Source organism: Stegodyphus dumicola, chromosome 10, assembly GCF_044657685.1.
Source record: "Stegodyphus dumicola isolate Sdum_Otavi_A_Nest chromosome 10, ASM4465768v1".
NCBI classification, from domain to species: Eukaryota; Metazoa; Arthropoda; class Arachnida; order Araneae; family Eresidae; genus Stegodyphus; species Stegodyphus dumicola.
In genome coordinates this window covers 32,495,866-32,513,567 of record NC_140777.1, presented here as the reverse complement: position 1 = coordinate 32,513,567, position 17,702 = coordinate 32,495,866, and the positions used below count along the sequence as shown (strand labels likewise).

Here is a 17,702-nt window from a genome sequence, read left to right as displayed (position 1 = left end):
TAAGGTAATATACGAGTATTTGTTAGAAACACTTTTTTTAACGACCCAAATAATTGTAAAGACGCTTTTAAAAATTATTAACTAGTTATATTATTAATTACTTGAATTAGACGTATTAAAATTTCATCCGAGATATTAAGAAATAAAATAAAGATATACATTATTGAGTAAGTATATATATATTTTTTTAAAATTTTTTCGGAGAACCTTAAAAGCAATGCATTTTTTTAACTTGAAAGCCAAATTAAGGATCTTGGAAGACTTTAATTAGTAATATTTCTTAGGGGTTTTATGAGGTTTCGTGGATGAACAATTAAAATCTAATGCGTCATGGAATACCAGTACAGTAGATCTTCTACTAACCGTGTTCTATCAATTGAGTTCTCTACAGTGGGGCAAGGGGGGACATCTGTCCTCGGGCGCAGCATCCAAGGGGCACCAAATTCATACTAGGAAATTTTTTAATGAAATATTTTCCATTTCTGGCACACAGAAAGGGGCGCAAATTTTTTAGTTGTCCCCGGGCTCTAGAAACTCTAGCTACGCCCCTGGTTCTCTATTAACAGAGCTAAAAGTTTACAGAAATCACTTGGAAAATGTGGTAAGAGTAAAAACGAAAATCAATAACATTCGCAAGTCTTGATTTTTTGGCCTCCACTTTAAAATAAATCAGTATTGGGTTATGTGATGGTCTTCCTATCGTGCATAACGATAAACGACTAGTTTACACATAAGAGGAATTCACAAGGCTAACAGTCAGACACCAACTGACAATGGATTCGTATGTGCGCTTCAAAATGGGTAAATGTAGAAAACAGAAAACCTAGTTTATAATTGAGTGGGCTATGAGTTAGCAGTTGACTGGACAAATTTATCATTCGCCTAGTAGATAATAAAAATTGCAGTGATGAGCTTGATGGTGACGATAACATTGAAACTGCGTTTCAGTTTTTATGAATACTTTGTGACGAAATAAAATGTTGTGTGGATTATTTGTTTAAATGAAAGAAAGTAATTTTATTTATTAATAAAGGTGTTTGTTTAAAAAAAATCTTGTTGAAAGAAAAACTGGCCTGATTTAAAATTGAGTCTGTATCAAACGAGTTTTCGATTAACCGAGGTGGTTACAATCTCAGTTACCTTGAATAATCTCAAATCTCGATGTTTTACCAAAAATATAAGTAGAAGAAAGCAAGCTCTCGGAAATATAATGTAAAACAGTCTCGATCGCCTCAAGAGACTTTCAAATCAAAGCCAATATGCGGTGAAGCAAACACCGCAGGTGCCGCCGAAATTCATTCGCGGAGAATCACTCCTACCATTCTAAACGCTAGTGAAGTACAAAGCGTAAATCTGGTATTTGAAACTTAGTTTTTGTTGTTATTTATATCTTAAATTTTTATTCTGCAGTATGCTTTGCATAAGATTGCTTTCAATTCACAATTAATCATTTTCGTACCTTAATATTTGATACATGGTTACTACTATTTGAATATGTCTAATGTAATACTATATTAAATTATGCTTTGATTTTAAATGTATGTATTATATTTTCATAAATAAATCCCTAAATATAGCATTTATTATTATTAAAAAACAGCGCGGAGATTAAAAAGCACAACTGACAGTGTTAACTGCTTAGGTGAACGGCTAGGAATTCGGTTTTTAACTCTAGGCTGGCGGAGTGCTAGGAAGAAAATCAAACGTAGGTTTATTTTGGGTATAGACGTCATAGACTGCCCTGCCGCAAAGGGCCCGGGCTCGAATCGCAGAGAAGGCATGGATGTTTGTAAATGTATAGTGTCGGTGCGTCATGGCGGTACTTCAAATATGCGGCGAGCCGAAAGTAACATCAATTAAAAAAAAAAATCTGATGTATACACCTCATGACTTCCTCCTACGGAATATTAAATTATACACATTTTTACTGCATTTCATTTAAACTTCTTTCTCGGATTTCATTAGAGATATATTTCTCATTCAATTAATTAAATTCTCACTTGAAAACTTGCGGAAAGGCTTAAAATACATGAAACTTCAAAATATCTTTATTAAAAATTGAAAAAATATAGAAAAATATAAAGCACCAAATATAGTTAAAACAATTAAAAAAAAATTTATAAGTAAAATTAGTTTCTACGCAAAAACAAGTAATTCGTCCAGCGGGCAAGAAGGCAGGTTTTTCGGTGCACAAAACTGAAAGTTTACTTTTGGTCCTATTTGGCAAAAAGACACTGAAAGTGCAGAAACTGACTTAATTCACTGTTCTGTTAAGTTTCAAATTGGAATTTAAACAGTAACAGCATAGTCTGTTTTAAATAGCATGCTAATTATGAATTATTTTGTTGCTCTTTTTACATGGCATACTTATAAATTTTTTTTAAATTACAGTTCCTCCTGGCATACCACAAATCACACCCCCCAAACCAATGGGAGTAGAAGGTAAAACTTTTGCTTTAACTTGCATGAGTCAAGGTGGAAGTCCTGATCCATTAATTCAATGGTATAAAGGACAGAGAGCACTCCAAGGCCAGCTTCAAAAAGGAGGCTCACCAGACCGACCAACAACTAGTGTTCTATCTATTGATCCCCGTATGGAGGATGATAATGCCACCTATCGATGTTCTGTTTGGAATCGAGCTGTGGATGAAAACAGGAAACTAGAAGCATCAGTTTTATTAAGAGTTCAATGTAAGTTGTGCAACATGATTTTTAAAATGGTTTAGTGGTTTTTTTTTTTTTTTTTTTTTCTGTTCATTATTCTTAAAATCTACATTTAGGAAAATACATTTACTTATTGTTTCTGTTAACATGTCTAGTAAAATATTGTAATTCCTTAGTAGTTTGAAAAGCTTATAATAGACATCAAAATTTAGTTCCAGTTTGCATTTCATTTTAAGCACTTAATGAAAATAAAATTTGATATGTTAAATATTTTATATACATGCTCCTGTAATATTTTGAAGTTTGGTCAATAAGTAATAACGTAAGCACTTGATTTAATATTACTTTTGTGTACATTTACTTATAACAAAGGTTTTGTATACAGTGCATCGACTGAAAAACATTTAAGCAGGGCTAAATGTGCCCTAATATTATGTTTGGGGTTTCATATTACTGATGAATGAATACTGCAGTGTTGGTGGAATATAAGGAGAAAATTATCCACAGTCCAAAACTTTGTCTAAATCTAGGAATTCTTGTCTACTAACTAAAACTTAGGGACCAGTGGAACAAAAGAGCATTTTTGCTCAAAGAACAAAAAAGGGATGTGTTTTCATGTATTATTATGCAGTTTTCCACTTTATTATTTTAACATGGTATGCAGTTGTTGCAATTTCTGTTGCGTCAGTGGGTATATGCAGACCTACTTGAGTTGAGATCTGGAGGTGCTGGATACATTTGTTTCAATTAGTGGGAGGAAGCAGTGATCACATCTGGGTCATCACTTTGGTGCATACAATCCACAGTGAACATGTGCAGTGTTTTACATGGCCATGTGTTAAAAGTGATCTTTATGATCTTTAATTCCAACTTACCAGCTAAAAGATAGACCAAGGAATTAGTGCTCAACTTGACTAAAGGTACCCTTTTGAATTCAAGCAAGTCTGGGATCTGTTTTCCACATGTTGCTACATTACACATTGCATATTTGTCTACATTTATATGACATTTGCCAGAAACATATCCTGTAATCTGAAAAGAGTCAATATGCAGGATAAAATAAATTTATATTGTGCCCTGAGGACTTGATAATGTAACATGGAGAAGTGAATAAATTCAAAATGCATGTTAAAATTTGCATCTGAAAATAAATAAATAAAAAAGAGAATGAAAAAGTTATATCTTCAGAACTTAATTATATCTTAATTATATTATAATCTTCAGAACTTAATCAATTTGTAAGTGATGGAGAGAAGTGTTTATTAGTATTAAGTGGAGGTAAAATTTTATTTGGATTAGAAAAGCTTTCAAAATGTATGCATTTTGAGATAATAACTTTGCAGAAATATTTTATTCTGGGCATCAAAACTATTACTGTATATGAACTGATATGCATTCAAGGAATATTTTGTTTATCAAATGCTTTTCATAACTGTGTTTTTTATTTAAACTTTATAAACTTCATTTTATTTACAGATGCTCCTAGAATTACAGTTGGCCCCTATAATCCTTTGAGAGTGCTGAGTGGCAATGATGCTACTCTTGCTTGTTTAGTTTTGGCAAATCCACCAGCACGATCGGTGCGATGGTTAAAATCAGGCCAACTTTTGTCACATACTGCAAATCATACTATTCCTTCTGTTCATCCAGATGACAGTGGTACATATACTTGTGTGGCAGAAAATGGAATTGGTGAAGCCCAAATAAATTTAGAACTTTCTGTTTTACGTAAGTATTATCGAAATACTTGCAAAGTGCTTTTGATCTATAAATTTATGCCCTAAAGAATTTTTGTGTAAATTAAAAAAAAAAAAAAAAAAACTGTGAAATTAAATCTGCTGTAATTTAATGTACTGGTATGCAAGGCTAGAATTTTTGGGAATAATTTAACTTCTTGTATTTTTACAAATATTTTCATACTACAATACATTATTTATCAATTAAGTAATATTTCTAAAAAGAAGAAAAGTTTTAAATGATTTCATGGCAAATATATGTTTGATGAAAGTCTGTAAAGAGTTACTTAAGGAAAGTATTGCTAACAAAAACAACTTTTGTCTTTCAGAAATTATCCACTTTTTTAAATGAATTAGGTTGTTAATTTAACTTCTTTGAAAGACGTAGATAAAATTCATGTGAGGTGAATTTTTAAACATTCCTTAAAAAGAAGATTCCAAGTAGCAAATAACTATTTATCCTGTTAAAAACAGGTCTTTAAAATGCATTAACTGAGACACATGCACACACACACACTTCACACAATTATTTGTATTAAACTATTTTTGCTGATGAGAAGCTATTAAATTGAAATATGGAAATAGGAAATTCTTAATTTTAGTGTTTTAGACACATTCTTAATTTAGTGTTTTAGACAGAATTCATGTTTATATTCATGTCATATACACATATTCATGTTTGGTTTGAAAAAGCTTTGAAATTTTTAAAAGGTTACCTACATTGTTTTCTTTGACAATGTTTGTAAAATGCCTATTTTACAAACATGTGTTCTGAGTAATTTTTGTTGTATCAAAACAATTTTTTTCAAATAGTTTAGCAATGAAATTAATTTATCCTATTGCAGTTTCTTGCTGTATAGGTCACATGAAAAAAAAAAAAAAAAAAAAAAAACTTTTTGTATAGCTTTATTAAAGTGCATCAAATGAATAAAATTATTGCATTCTGAAAGCCTACTTTATCTCATTTGTTCGTTAAACTGAATCCATATATTTATGACCCACTGCTACATATGGCTCTCTCTCTCTCTCTATATATATATAAAATACAGTCAAAAGTCGTTAATTCGGACACCCGTAATCCGGACCTCAAAGCTAAAATCTTTCTGCGCATGTGCCGCGTTGACGCATGCGCATAGGCGTTTACGCGTGCGCGCAAGACCTTTACGACTGCGCATATGCGTGTGCGTAAGCGCAGAATACATTTTCGCGTGCGCGTGTAATGTATAACGGACGGTATAAGCTAAGCTAAAATTATCTATTTCAGTTAATGTTGATGATTGCGTTGTTCCTTAATCTTCGAATTGGATCCGGCTTATTATTTTTTGCAGACTGTAAGAGCAATTTTATAAAAGTAAGCTTGAACTTTCGATTATGTCAAATAGAATTTCCGTTGCTGAAGCTCCCAAAGGATCTACAAAACGAAAGTATGTTTCGATGTCCATCAAACAAAAAAAAAAAAAAAAAAAAAAAAAGGAATTGTTACAAAAAATGGATAAAGGCATATCCTTTGTTTATCTAACCGTTCTGAAATCTGTTTATCAATTTCACGCTGCTCTGTGCGGGGGGGGGGGGACGTCGCGGTGCGCAATGAACTGGAAGTTGATCTGTCAGCACTATCGTTATCTTCAGAGCAGATGTTTTTATTTTATTCGGCTTATAATTCCTTACTAAATGTAGTATTTCATCTCAATGTACTCCGTCTTTGATATGATTTAAATCAAATTCCTCATCATTATAAATATCACAAATACACATCAAATAGTTTTCTGGTTGCAATTTTCTAATTTCGGATATGCGTAATGTATGCTTTACGCATGCGCGCGTTGAAAGAAATGTTTAATAAAGTAAACAAATAAATTTTAAGCTTCTTTTTTTGTTAAATTTGATACCCTTTAGATCATAATTGCTCATTATTTTATAAATTACGGTTTCATATTTTTAATTTTATAATTTCTGCATGCCATCTTACCAGATTTAAACTGATGATCTATAATCCAGAAAAATCGATAATCCGGAATCGCCGAAGTCCCGACGAGTCCGGATTAAAGACTTTTGACTGTATAGAGACACACAAACATACAGGGCAATTCACTATCCACTGTATACACTTCTAAAAGGAGTAGATTAATTAGTGATGAATCAGAATCACATAGTAATGCAAAGGAAAATGAATACTGTTGTGTTACTTTAAATTTATGTTCTGTAGAATGGTAATGGAAATATTGTTTACTTGGAATATCATCATCATCTCCTCCTTCTTCTTCTTTTTTTTAAAGCATTTAAGTTTTAAATGTTGAATAAAGATGCAAACTTGTTTTAGCTATGTTTCATATTTATTTTATAGCCAAACACAATAGTATTTAAAATCAGTAAGATGGAATTTTATTACTTCCAAGGCTATTTTGCCACACCTAGGATACTGTTTGCAATGCTAAATGCTTTTAAATTTTGTCCACAACTGTGCTACTCACACATAGATGTCAAAAACTAAAATTGGATTAAGAGTGTTTTCTTGTTTCTAAATGCAACTTGAGTCTGAGTGTATGGAGTAAGGCATGAGCAGGAGCTTAATGAATCATAGAAAGCAGTTGTTTAATAAATTTTGGAGAATTCACGTGTAATGACATCATTATTGCATCTCTGAAAAAGTTCCGTGTTGAGTCTGAGTGTATGGAGTAAGGCATGAGCAGGAGCTTAATGAATCATAGAAAGCAGTTGTTTAATAAATTTTGGAGAATTCACGTGTAATGACATCATTATTGCATCTCTGAAAAAGTTCCGTGTCATATTCTGAAAATATTGAAATTCCAGTTTTTTTCTAGCCACTTTGTTGTAAGTGATGAAACCACTTAGCCACAAGTGATGAAACTATTATGATAGACATTAAAATGAGAAATGTTGATGTCGAAGATTCTTCTTCTGATGCTGATAAAAATTTTGAAAAAATGCAACAAACAAAAAGCGAATTAATTCCCTACCACATCACATATTAAAAGAGTAATGTGTACCTAATAAATTTAATTAATGTACTCTGTAGAATAAAAAAAAACAATGGAATCTTTCAATTTTTGGACAAAAATATAGATAACATGTTTGAACAATGTGTATTATGCTAGCATACAATTATGGATTATTTTTGCATTCATAAATTAAATAAAAGTTAAAGGTAAATTCATCAGCATTTTTCTGCTATTCCTTTTCAGTGTTTTTATATTTTTATGGATAAAATAGTTTTTCATTATTATAAATATGTGTTTTAATTAGAATTGTGTAATTGGGAAGATAGGTATAAACCATGAATTAATGCTAAGTAATTTATTGTGTAAATTATTACTCTATGGTGAAACTTTGGGAGAGGGAATAAATTTAGTAATTGCATGCAGTAGTAATTGTAATTAACCTATTATATGATTATTTTGAAACTAAAATTTCAAAAAATTATATTATTGTTGCTGACTGATATTATCTTTTTGGGAGATCTTAATTAGCCTTTTTTTTGTGATTCATCAATTAATTTATACACTATTTTGTGATATGATCCATTCCCCTCCCCTGCATCCAGTTTGATCCTTCATGTTCTTTATACGGTCTTTTTTTCCGAAAATAAGACACTGTCTTACTTTCTTTTTTGGTCCAAAATACGTGCTAGGGCTTATTTTCGGGGAAGGGCAAAAATAAAAGTATCTATATTTTTATTTAATATTTATTTTACACAGAATACAGAAATTTAAATTTATTTAATTACAGTCATGTCATCTTCTTCTGGAACATCGTCATAAATAAAATTCTGAATTATATTCTGATTTTCTTCCAAATCCATTTCCTGTTGAATCATTGGTCCGAATCTCTCATGTCTTGCGATATAGCTATCGTTAAATGAATACTTCTTGTCTAAGTAGCCTGTTCATAGTGCATTGGAGACATCACTATCAGTTATTTTGTCTAACGGATGACAATGCCTTTCCTGTGAACGTATCTCTCTCGGGGCAAATGGGGAACTGGTTAAGATAAATTCCAAGACTTAATTTGAAACGAACTGTAGAGGTAAACAATTAATTTCTCAGAATATTTTGTTTCAAACATTTCTCTGAAATACGAGTATTAAGAAAGCTAAACATATTATTACTTATACTTAATAAATCAACAGCATTTTTCAACGAATTCTTTTTGTCACATTCTTTTAACTAAGGATTATTTTCGGGGGGATGTCTTATTTTACAAAAAGTTTCGAAAATCACGATAGGGCTTATTTTCGGAGGATGTCTTATTTTACAAAAAATTCTGAAAATCACAATAGGGCTTATTTTCGGAGGATGTCTTATTTTTAGAAAAAGACGATAGTGGAGCATGAATGTATAAAAAAAGAAGCTCAGCTGGGAAGAAAACTTCATCTACTTATTGAAAATTTTCTAGGCTTTCAACAAATAATTATGCAATTTATTAACCAAATTTAAAAAAATGTAATTCTAAGGGTCCTTCTTCAATACTTGATTGTACACCTGCATTTAAATAGCATTTATTAGCTAAATTTGCATAATTACTTATTTTAATCTCAATTTTCATAAATTTACATTCATTAAAATGATATTTAGATTATTAAAGAAAGTAATGCAAAATATCTTAAATTATATGTACCAAGTGACAAAACATCTTACAGCTGGATAAAGCATGTACTGCTGCTCAGTAGGTTAATTATTACAATTTAAGTGGCTGATATAATATTATGTAAAATCTGAAAAAATATTGCATTTTAATTTTATCATTCATTTCCTTCAGATGGTCCAGAAGTAAATTTGATTCCAGAAAAGGAAGTATCGTTAACAGAATCTTTAGCAGTTAAATGCAATATTGCATCTTATCCTGCTCCTCATACTATTGAATGGTTTAAAGAAGATGATCTTTTCTTTCGTCAAACTGGAGACACCTTGAGACTTGATTCAGTATCTTCAGAAGATGCTGGAAAATATACTTGCAAAGCTTCAGTCACAATTCGTCCATCAGGTTCATCTATGCAGTATGAGTCATCTAATAAATCTTCTATTATAATACATATCAAACGTAAGTTTTTACCTTTAAAACTACCTTCAGTCATATGTAAATATTTATTTTATCACATATTTCAACAATGTTTGTATTTTGAGAAGTAGATGCAAATGGTAGATGAAGAGTTAATTATTGTTAAATCTTCTGTTAAAGGAACTGATATCCTGTCCTGTCCATAAAATGAGCTATGCTTTCTGAAATTAATTAATTTGTAACAATTATATTGAGAAAATATCAAGGAGTGCTTCAGCTAATTTTTATGCATTATGAACAAAATGAATTTCACATTAATTTAGAATTTTTAGCGATATTTTTCTTTTGGATTATTTAAATCCTTTAGATCCATAGTTATTCTTTTATATAACAGAGTATTGAGAAATTTCTGCAATATTTTTTATTTTGCACCTCAAACTAGCAAATGTGTTTATCATCAATCCAAAGATACTTAAAAAATGTTTAATAAGTTTCACTGTAGTTATCACTGTTTCCATCAAACTTGTATCAAATCTGTCACCACTTCCTGTCCTAGGAAAGTCATAATGCTTCAGTAATAACTTTGTAATGAAATGGATAAACTGTAAAGATAATAATTGCTACTTTATTTAATTATATAAACTTACATTCTAAATAGTTAAGTATATATGATTATGAAATTATCATTAAACTAAGAAAATATTTATATATTCCCTTGTATATTGAAAATATCATATTATAACAAAGAAAGCATCTTGTAATTTAAAATGTATATTCAAATGTTTGAACTTCTGTAGATGTAATAGTGACTACTCTCAGTAAATTTATGTAACGGCTGATTAATTTTAATGCTGTCTTTATTAATAAATATATGTGAATTTTTTTGAATGAAAAGTAATTTAAATACTAAGGTTAGTATTGCCAGTAATTGCTTATTTTTACAAATCCTATTGCAGATAAACCTGGTGAAACCATTATTAAACCTTCCACACTTGAAGCAGTCTCTGGCAAACCTTTCACAATGCAGTGCACGGCAAAGCCTCTTGGTTATCCTTTACCTCAGTATAAATGGTGGAGGGAAGGTCAAGAAAACATTATGCTCAGTCGAGATGCTAATTATACAATATCATCAGCTCATGTCAGTCTTGAAGGGCAATATTATTGCCAAACTAATAACATTTTAGGATCTGGTTCAATTGCATCAGCTTATCTTACTGTTTATGGTAAGTTATTTGGTCCATTCCACATTTTTCAACTCACTTTTTTAGGCAATAGGAATTATTTTATTTATATTTTTAGTTTTTATTTATTTTCTGTTTTAATTTTGTACATTATTAGCCAGATCATAAATTTTGAGGTTTGCAATGTTTTTGGCATTTATAGCTGTAAAATAACAGCCAGAATATTTTAAATAAAATAATTTAAAATATTTAGTTTAAAATGATTAGATTAAATGCATGTTTACAGTTTTATGTAACAAATATTTTATACTAAAGCATATGTGTTCTGTATTATTATGTAAGTTTTTATGAAGATAGTGCTTTAAAATGTTGCTTCATTAACACTTCTTTATGTACATATGCACCTTAACACATTCGCTGGCAGTAAAATTGATATATCCATCATCAGAGGCTGAATTTCAAAATAGTGTTTTAAGGATTAAAAGTGTTTCTATTATTTTAGTAGTAAAACCAGAAAAAATGGAAAAACCTTTTATTTTCAGGCTTAGTTTAAAAACTTTTTCTGACGCTCTAGAGCATCAGTGGTACATCAAGTTCAACCTATCACCCATGCGCCACTGGCACTCAAGCGTAATTTTAAATTAATTCTGCTAATTTAATTAGCAGAAAAATTAAGCCACTGGCATAATTTTTCTGCGAAATTATTGACACATTGCATAAAATCACACTTTAAAAGAAATAAAAAGTATAATTGGACAAAAAGAAGTCAAACTTATGAAAAAAATGTCAAAAAATATTTTTCATACAATTTGAATTTATTTTCCAGACAACAAGACTGTTCTTTCTGATTGTCGGAAATTGTTGAGTTGCATCTCCTGTGTCAGAATCCGACATTTCTATGATGTCCACCGCAATATCACCATCTCCTTCCAATTTGCTTGTAGAAACCCACCCATAATCTTCATCGTCTGTGTTGGCATAATCAGGAAGATGACTCTTTTCTAATAATTCTAATATTTTGGTTTCAGTCATTTTTTTTTTTTTTAATTTACTTTCCTTTTCTTAGTTTGTGAAGGCCCTGCAATACTTGTACTGTCCGCCATTTTTAAAAATGGACATTAAAAATTGAAACAAAAAATTTGAAAACCATGCACCTAAGATATAAAAATAATGCTTCACTAACATGTCTCAAAAACCTCTTCATTCAACCCCCAAAGCTGAACTAAAAATAAAGCATATAACTTATCACAGTCGATCATCATCCCAGAACGTAGCAGGCAAACAAGGTAGCTCCATGCTGACGTGCCAGCGCGTCAGTGGCAGCAGATGTGTTAATCACAGTTTATGATGATATGTTATTTAAACATAGATACTTCTTATGTAACTAATCAGTTTTATAATACATTATAATATAATTATACAACATATATGATTAACAATCTTATAATAATATTTTAAAAAATTTAATCTATCATAGCAGACTAATTATAGTGCTTGAGATAATATGTGTATATTATATTTCTTTCTTCCCATAAGCCAGGGGTTCCTAAAGTTTGCTCTCTCTATTAATAAGCACCATGAGGTGGCACAAGGTGCTCCTGTTTACTCTTGACTGTTGTGTTCATCATCATTGCGAGCATCATATGCTATGTAGACCCATTGCATCACCCATTGGAAGCATTTGCATTAAAGTCAATGAGTTGTGATTTGAATTTTGTATGGAATGTATCATGGACGTAGCAAAGCACATAAAAACTAGGTTACTGAAAGCCAAACTATTCAAAAAAACTTTGCATGGACATGGGAGCTGAACACTGCTATATTACTGCAGTTCATGATGGCTTTCATGTGGAAATGTCTTATCCCATGCATTCGAGCTACATCAAGAAATTCACACTTTTCTGCAAGATGCAAACTCCAGATACTTTCCGAACCATACTTTTTACTAACAATGGAATATTTGTGCAATATATTTGACAAACTGAATGCCTTAAATGTGTCTCTACAAGGCAATAATATGCATGGCTTGAAACTATTGGAGAATATTGCAGCGTAGAAGAAAACTGCAGTTGTAGATAAGAAAAATTAATGAGGATGGTGGGAAGGATTGTTTTCCTTGAATTGCATAAATACACGTTCTCCAATGCGCTTGTTATCTCTCAAAAATTACTGTTTCTTTTCACAAAATACCTTTTGAAGCTTGTTGAATGCTTTGCAAAATACTTTGTGGAAGAAAATATCATGAAATATTCATGGATTCTCTCTACTAATGATAATATAATATTCTTGTGTATCACTTCAATATGTTGTTGCTTTTTCTTTTTGATAGAGTCAGACAAGATCCAAAAGACCATTGATTCTAAGAAAGTCGAGCATAAGGAGTGGGTTGGGTAAATATCCTCCCTAGAGAGGCTCAAGTAGCTGAATATGTGCTTGGCAGGCACCTGATGTTCTCGTCACTTGGTGCACGTGTCAAAGATTTTCATGCATTCCTTGAAAAAGAGGCTCATAATATGACTGCTGGCAATATGTGAGAGCGCAGTTTGGGAGCACCTGGCATACTCAAGGGTTAGCTTCAATATATACCTATATGAGCCTCAAATTGTTGTTTTCATTTCTGTACCTGGTCACTAGTATCAGTATAGAGTCATATTTAATGAATTATTGTGATTGTCTATGAAACTATGTAGTAAGCAGGTTATAAAGTACAACACTTTGTTGTACATGACGAGGGCACCATAACAAAATACTAAACCTGTAAGTGTGTGGCCAACTGAAAACATTTGGTTACCCTTACCATAAGGCAAATATTTGAAACAAAATATTGTCGTAATCGGTCCACTTTTGTCCTAACTTTTATTTCAGTATTTTTTATGTAAACTCTGTAACTAATTAAAATCATAGGATTAATTATTAATTTTATATGTTTTAATAATAAACATTATTTTTTAAATGGTGACAGTAATAACTTATACTGTATATTGTTGCTTTATTGTAAAATTTTAGTTTTTCGACATAATGTGATTTAAAAAAATTTTCCTTCTGTTTTACAAGTTTATATTGAACTATAAATTAAAGACTGTCATTTTCTTTCAACAGATTTAGTTGCATTGTTACTTGTTCTGTTATTACCATTAACAATTTTGAAAATTTAAAATGCTATTCATTCATTTAAACATTTGTTAATTCTTTGTTATAAAAGCTAACTCAAACAATCATAATTACATAATTCCTTAATTATATCAAAGTTTCTGAAGTTTAAGAAAGTAATATATATGTATTATTATTCTAATGTTATACTGTTTTAAATTTCAGAACCAGTTTCCATGGTATTAAAGCTAAAACCTGATATGATCCAAAAAGAAGGAGATTCAAATTTTGCCATTACGTGTCGAGCTCGAGGAAAACCTATGCCACAAGTTCAGTGGACACATAATGGGCAAACCATTCCAGCAGATAGTGGTTTCTTTAAAATAGAAAGTATAAATAGTATTGAAGACAATAATGTTAATTTACTTCAAAGTACTCTTAAGTTTGAAGGAAGAGATCGTAAAAATGGTCGTCTCACTTCAGAGGATCGTGGAAAATTTGCATGCATTTATGACAATGGCTTTAAAAACGACTTCTCTGATATGGTTTTAAAGGTTGAACGTAAGTGAAAATACATTATCTTTAAAAACTTATTTTAATTAAATTATCTTGGTTTTTATAAGGCTAATTTACTTAACTGTTTTTTATGGTACTGCACTTTATAAAACAATTTGTATTAATTATACATTTTACTAAACTTTTGAGTGATTTGTCAGTATATGCTGTATGTCAGGATATAAAAGTTATACTTTAGCATAATAAAAATTCTAAATTAATGTGAATAATATATGTGTCATTTGCATTAATTTAGAAATTTCTTAGTATAATTTTGTCATTTGTATCTACTTTAGTTATTTTTAAACTCTCTTACTAATTTAATTATCTAATTTCAGTTTTGTGATCTTTGTTTTGTAAATAAATGTAAAGGAAATTTTTACACTTACTTAGGTAATAAATATTACGAAAATGTTCCCAAATTGATTAAAAAGAAATATTAGTGCTAAAAAGATTAATATCATTGTATAAGGAAAACATAATACAAAATTTATCCTTGGGTACAAAACTATGGAAAAAATAACTTATTTATAATAGCTAATTTATATATTATAAGATTTTATTTACAAAGACCTATATATTTACCATGGTCATTTAGATTCACCTATTGTCAAGCATACCTATAACAGAGTGGCATTTGACCCCCGAGAAACAGCTGTCCTAAAATGTATAATGCAAGCTTACCCAGCACCTACTTTTGAATGGCATCATTATGGGAGATTGCTTGAAGGGAATAATTACAACAATTATGGGACAAATGTCACTGATATTGGAGGTGACACTTACATCGGGACACTCTCTATCAGAGACATAACAGAAGATGATTATGGTGAATACACTTGTCGAGCTTATAACGCAATTAATGGAGATAAGAAAACCATTATAAAGTTAGTAAAGAAAGGTATGTTTTCCTTTTAATTATTTCAATTTTTATATATTTAGAATTACATTTTTATTCTAGATGTTTTAGTTTTTTAATAATTGATCTAAAATTTTTGATTAAATACTTTTATGATTGTCACGAAATCAACATAAGCATTGTTCCTATAAAAATCGCCAATTTATTGCAAAATATTTATAATGAAAATAATTAAACTGGAAATATTTATACAATTTTTATTTTTAATCACTTACAGTTATAAAGAAATTAATATATTGTCTTTATATCATTATTTCAAAAAGCAAAAGTTTTTGCCATATCTATTAAAATGCTTTGTATCTTCTTAAAACCATCATAAACTTAAATATTGCATTATGTGTTCAATCTTCCATTCATAAAATTGGCATTGCCATCATTAAAGAATAGTTTTGATTAATTATTTCTAAAGAAGCATATGATTTTTAGGTGTTCCAGAGAGGCCATCTAACGTGGAGTTAGTTGATGCCAGTTCCGATAAAGTGACTTTAAGATGGAATGAAGGCTTTAATGGTGGATTTTCCAGCACAGAATATCTTATAACATACTGGCCAATTGCTGGTAATACACGAGGTAGAAATGAATCATGTAGAACACAAACTGTGTGTGAAATCATTGGTAAGTTTGGAATATGATTTAATTAAAATTATTGCACTGATGTAATTAACTCTATATATGCATGCAGATGCAGAAATATATCACCTTCTAAGTTAATTATATAATCCTACATTATGTGAGAACTGATGAAGTATAACATTATTAAGAAAATTACTTATTTCATTTTAGGTTTACACTCTGAAACTGAATACAAATTCAAAGTACTTGCTGTAAATCCACGTGGTTACAGTCCCTATTCTGATGAACTTATTGTAAAGACAAAACGTAAGTACTTCATATAAGGTAACGATGCTTCAATATTACGAGGGCTGTTTTTTTAAGTGAGATCTGTTGGCGTGTATAGTTCTCTAGTTCCCGCGAACGCCTCAATGAGTCGCTGCACCACTGACCAGCATCCTTTGCCAACAAACTCGAGCCAGTTTCAGCTGTGTAGCAGTTGTGTAAGCTTTGCTGTGCATCTTTAAAATGTTTAAGGTGATTGAATTATTGGCTCCAAATTAATCTTTATTTTTACAACTCTGTTTCATCAAATAACATCAATCCACGTTTTAAATCAAAAATAATCTTTATTTCGATTTTAGCAAATGTAAACAACTCTTTAGAACAATATCATTAATAAATCTTTTGTTGCCATTCCAAGAACAACAAAAATTGAATAATATTTTTGTTGCCATTCTGAAAACAACAAAAAACAAATAAAACAATATTAATCAGTATTTAAAGTTTCTGTATAAGTTCAAGCCATAACAGAATCACCCGCCACGTGCGAGATATGATCTGTTATCTGTTTTTTGACTGTGAGAAACATGTCGGCTGCAGATATTCATCGCCAGATAACAGAAGCGTATGGCACTGAAGCAATGAGTGATAGTAAAGTCTGAAAATGGGTCAGGGAGTTTAAAGATGGACGTACAGATGTCCATGACGAAGAATGCTCAGGCCGGCCTTCTGTAATCACTAATGTGTTGTGGCATGCATTTGAAACAAAAAATTGTGAGAACAGTAGATTCATTAGAACCACTCTTTCATTGGAATTTCTCTACGTTTCTCAGTCAGCAGTGTACAAAATTGTGACTGAAAAATCTAAACTTAATTGTGTTTTCAGTGGGTACCCAGACTCCTCACAATGGAACTCAAAGAAAAGAGGTTTGCCACCTCATTGGACTTTTTGATTCATTACGAGGAAGAAGGGGATGACATGTTGAGGATCAGTACCGGAAATGAAACATGGATATCCCATATCACCCCTGAATCCAAGCAAAAGTTGATGGAATTGCGACACACATCCTCTCCCATCAAGGTCAAAGCCAAACAAACACTGTCAAAGTGCAAGATTATGGCAACAGTGTTCTAGCACTGGTGCAGTGTTTCACTGGTGGGCTTTATGCCAGCAGAAATGACGATTAACTCAGGTGCCTACTGCACAGCTCTACAGAAGCTCCGAAGAGCATTACAAAACAAACAGTGCGGCATGCTGTCAAAAGGAATTTTGCTTCTCCACGACAACGCAAGGCCTCAGTCTTCTCGAACGACTGGTGACTTAATCGAATCTTTTGGCTGGGAAATTTTGGACTATGGACAGACAATACAGCCCCGATCTTACTCCCAGTGATTTCCACCTTTTCCGGTACCTCAAACACACTCTTGGTGGGAAGCGCTTCAGTTACAACGAAGAAGTGAAAGTGGCCGTGAAATCTTGGCTGTCCGAGCAGGTGGCAGACTTCTTTGAAGAGAGTTTTCAAAACTTAGTTTTAAGGTACGTCAAGTGGCAGACTTCTTTGAAGAGGGTTTTCACAACTTAGTTTTAAGGTACGACAAGTGCATTAATAAACTAAACATGGAAAAATAGGCAAAGGTATGTTCAATTTTAAAATAAAGGTTTTTTTTAAACAAAATATTGTTGTTGTTAAAAAAAAACCGGACCTT

General features: G+C 31.1%; 1 protein-coding gene across 1 annotated transcript in view; it reads left to right on the top strand.

Annotated features, from left to right (window-relative positions):
• LOC118184368 (cell adhesion molecule Dscam2-like) overlaps positions 1 to 17,702 on the top strand; it is a 51,431-nt gene that overhangs the window by 9,500 nt on the left and 24,229 nt on the right. Inside the window, exons 3-10 of the mRNA XM_035354031.2 lie at positions 2,392 to 2,691; positions 4,141 to 4,392; positions 9,177 to 9,458; positions 10,373 to 10,639; positions 13,913 to 14,248; positions 14,841 to 15,143; positions 15,588 to 15,776; positions 15,945 to 16,040. Of these exons, the coding sequence (XP_035209922.1) occupies positions 2,392 to 2,691; positions 4,141 to 4,392; positions 9,177 to 9,458; positions 10,373 to 10,639; positions 13,913 to 14,248; positions 14,841 to 15,143; positions 15,588 to 15,776; positions 15,945 to 16,040 (2,025 nt within the window). The remainder of the gene's footprint in view (positions 1 to 2,391; positions 2,692 to 4,140; positions 4,393 to 9,176; positions 9,459 to 10,372; positions 10,640 to 13,912; positions 14,249 to 14,840; positions 15,144 to 15,587; positions 15,777 to 15,944; positions 16,041 to 17,702) is intronic.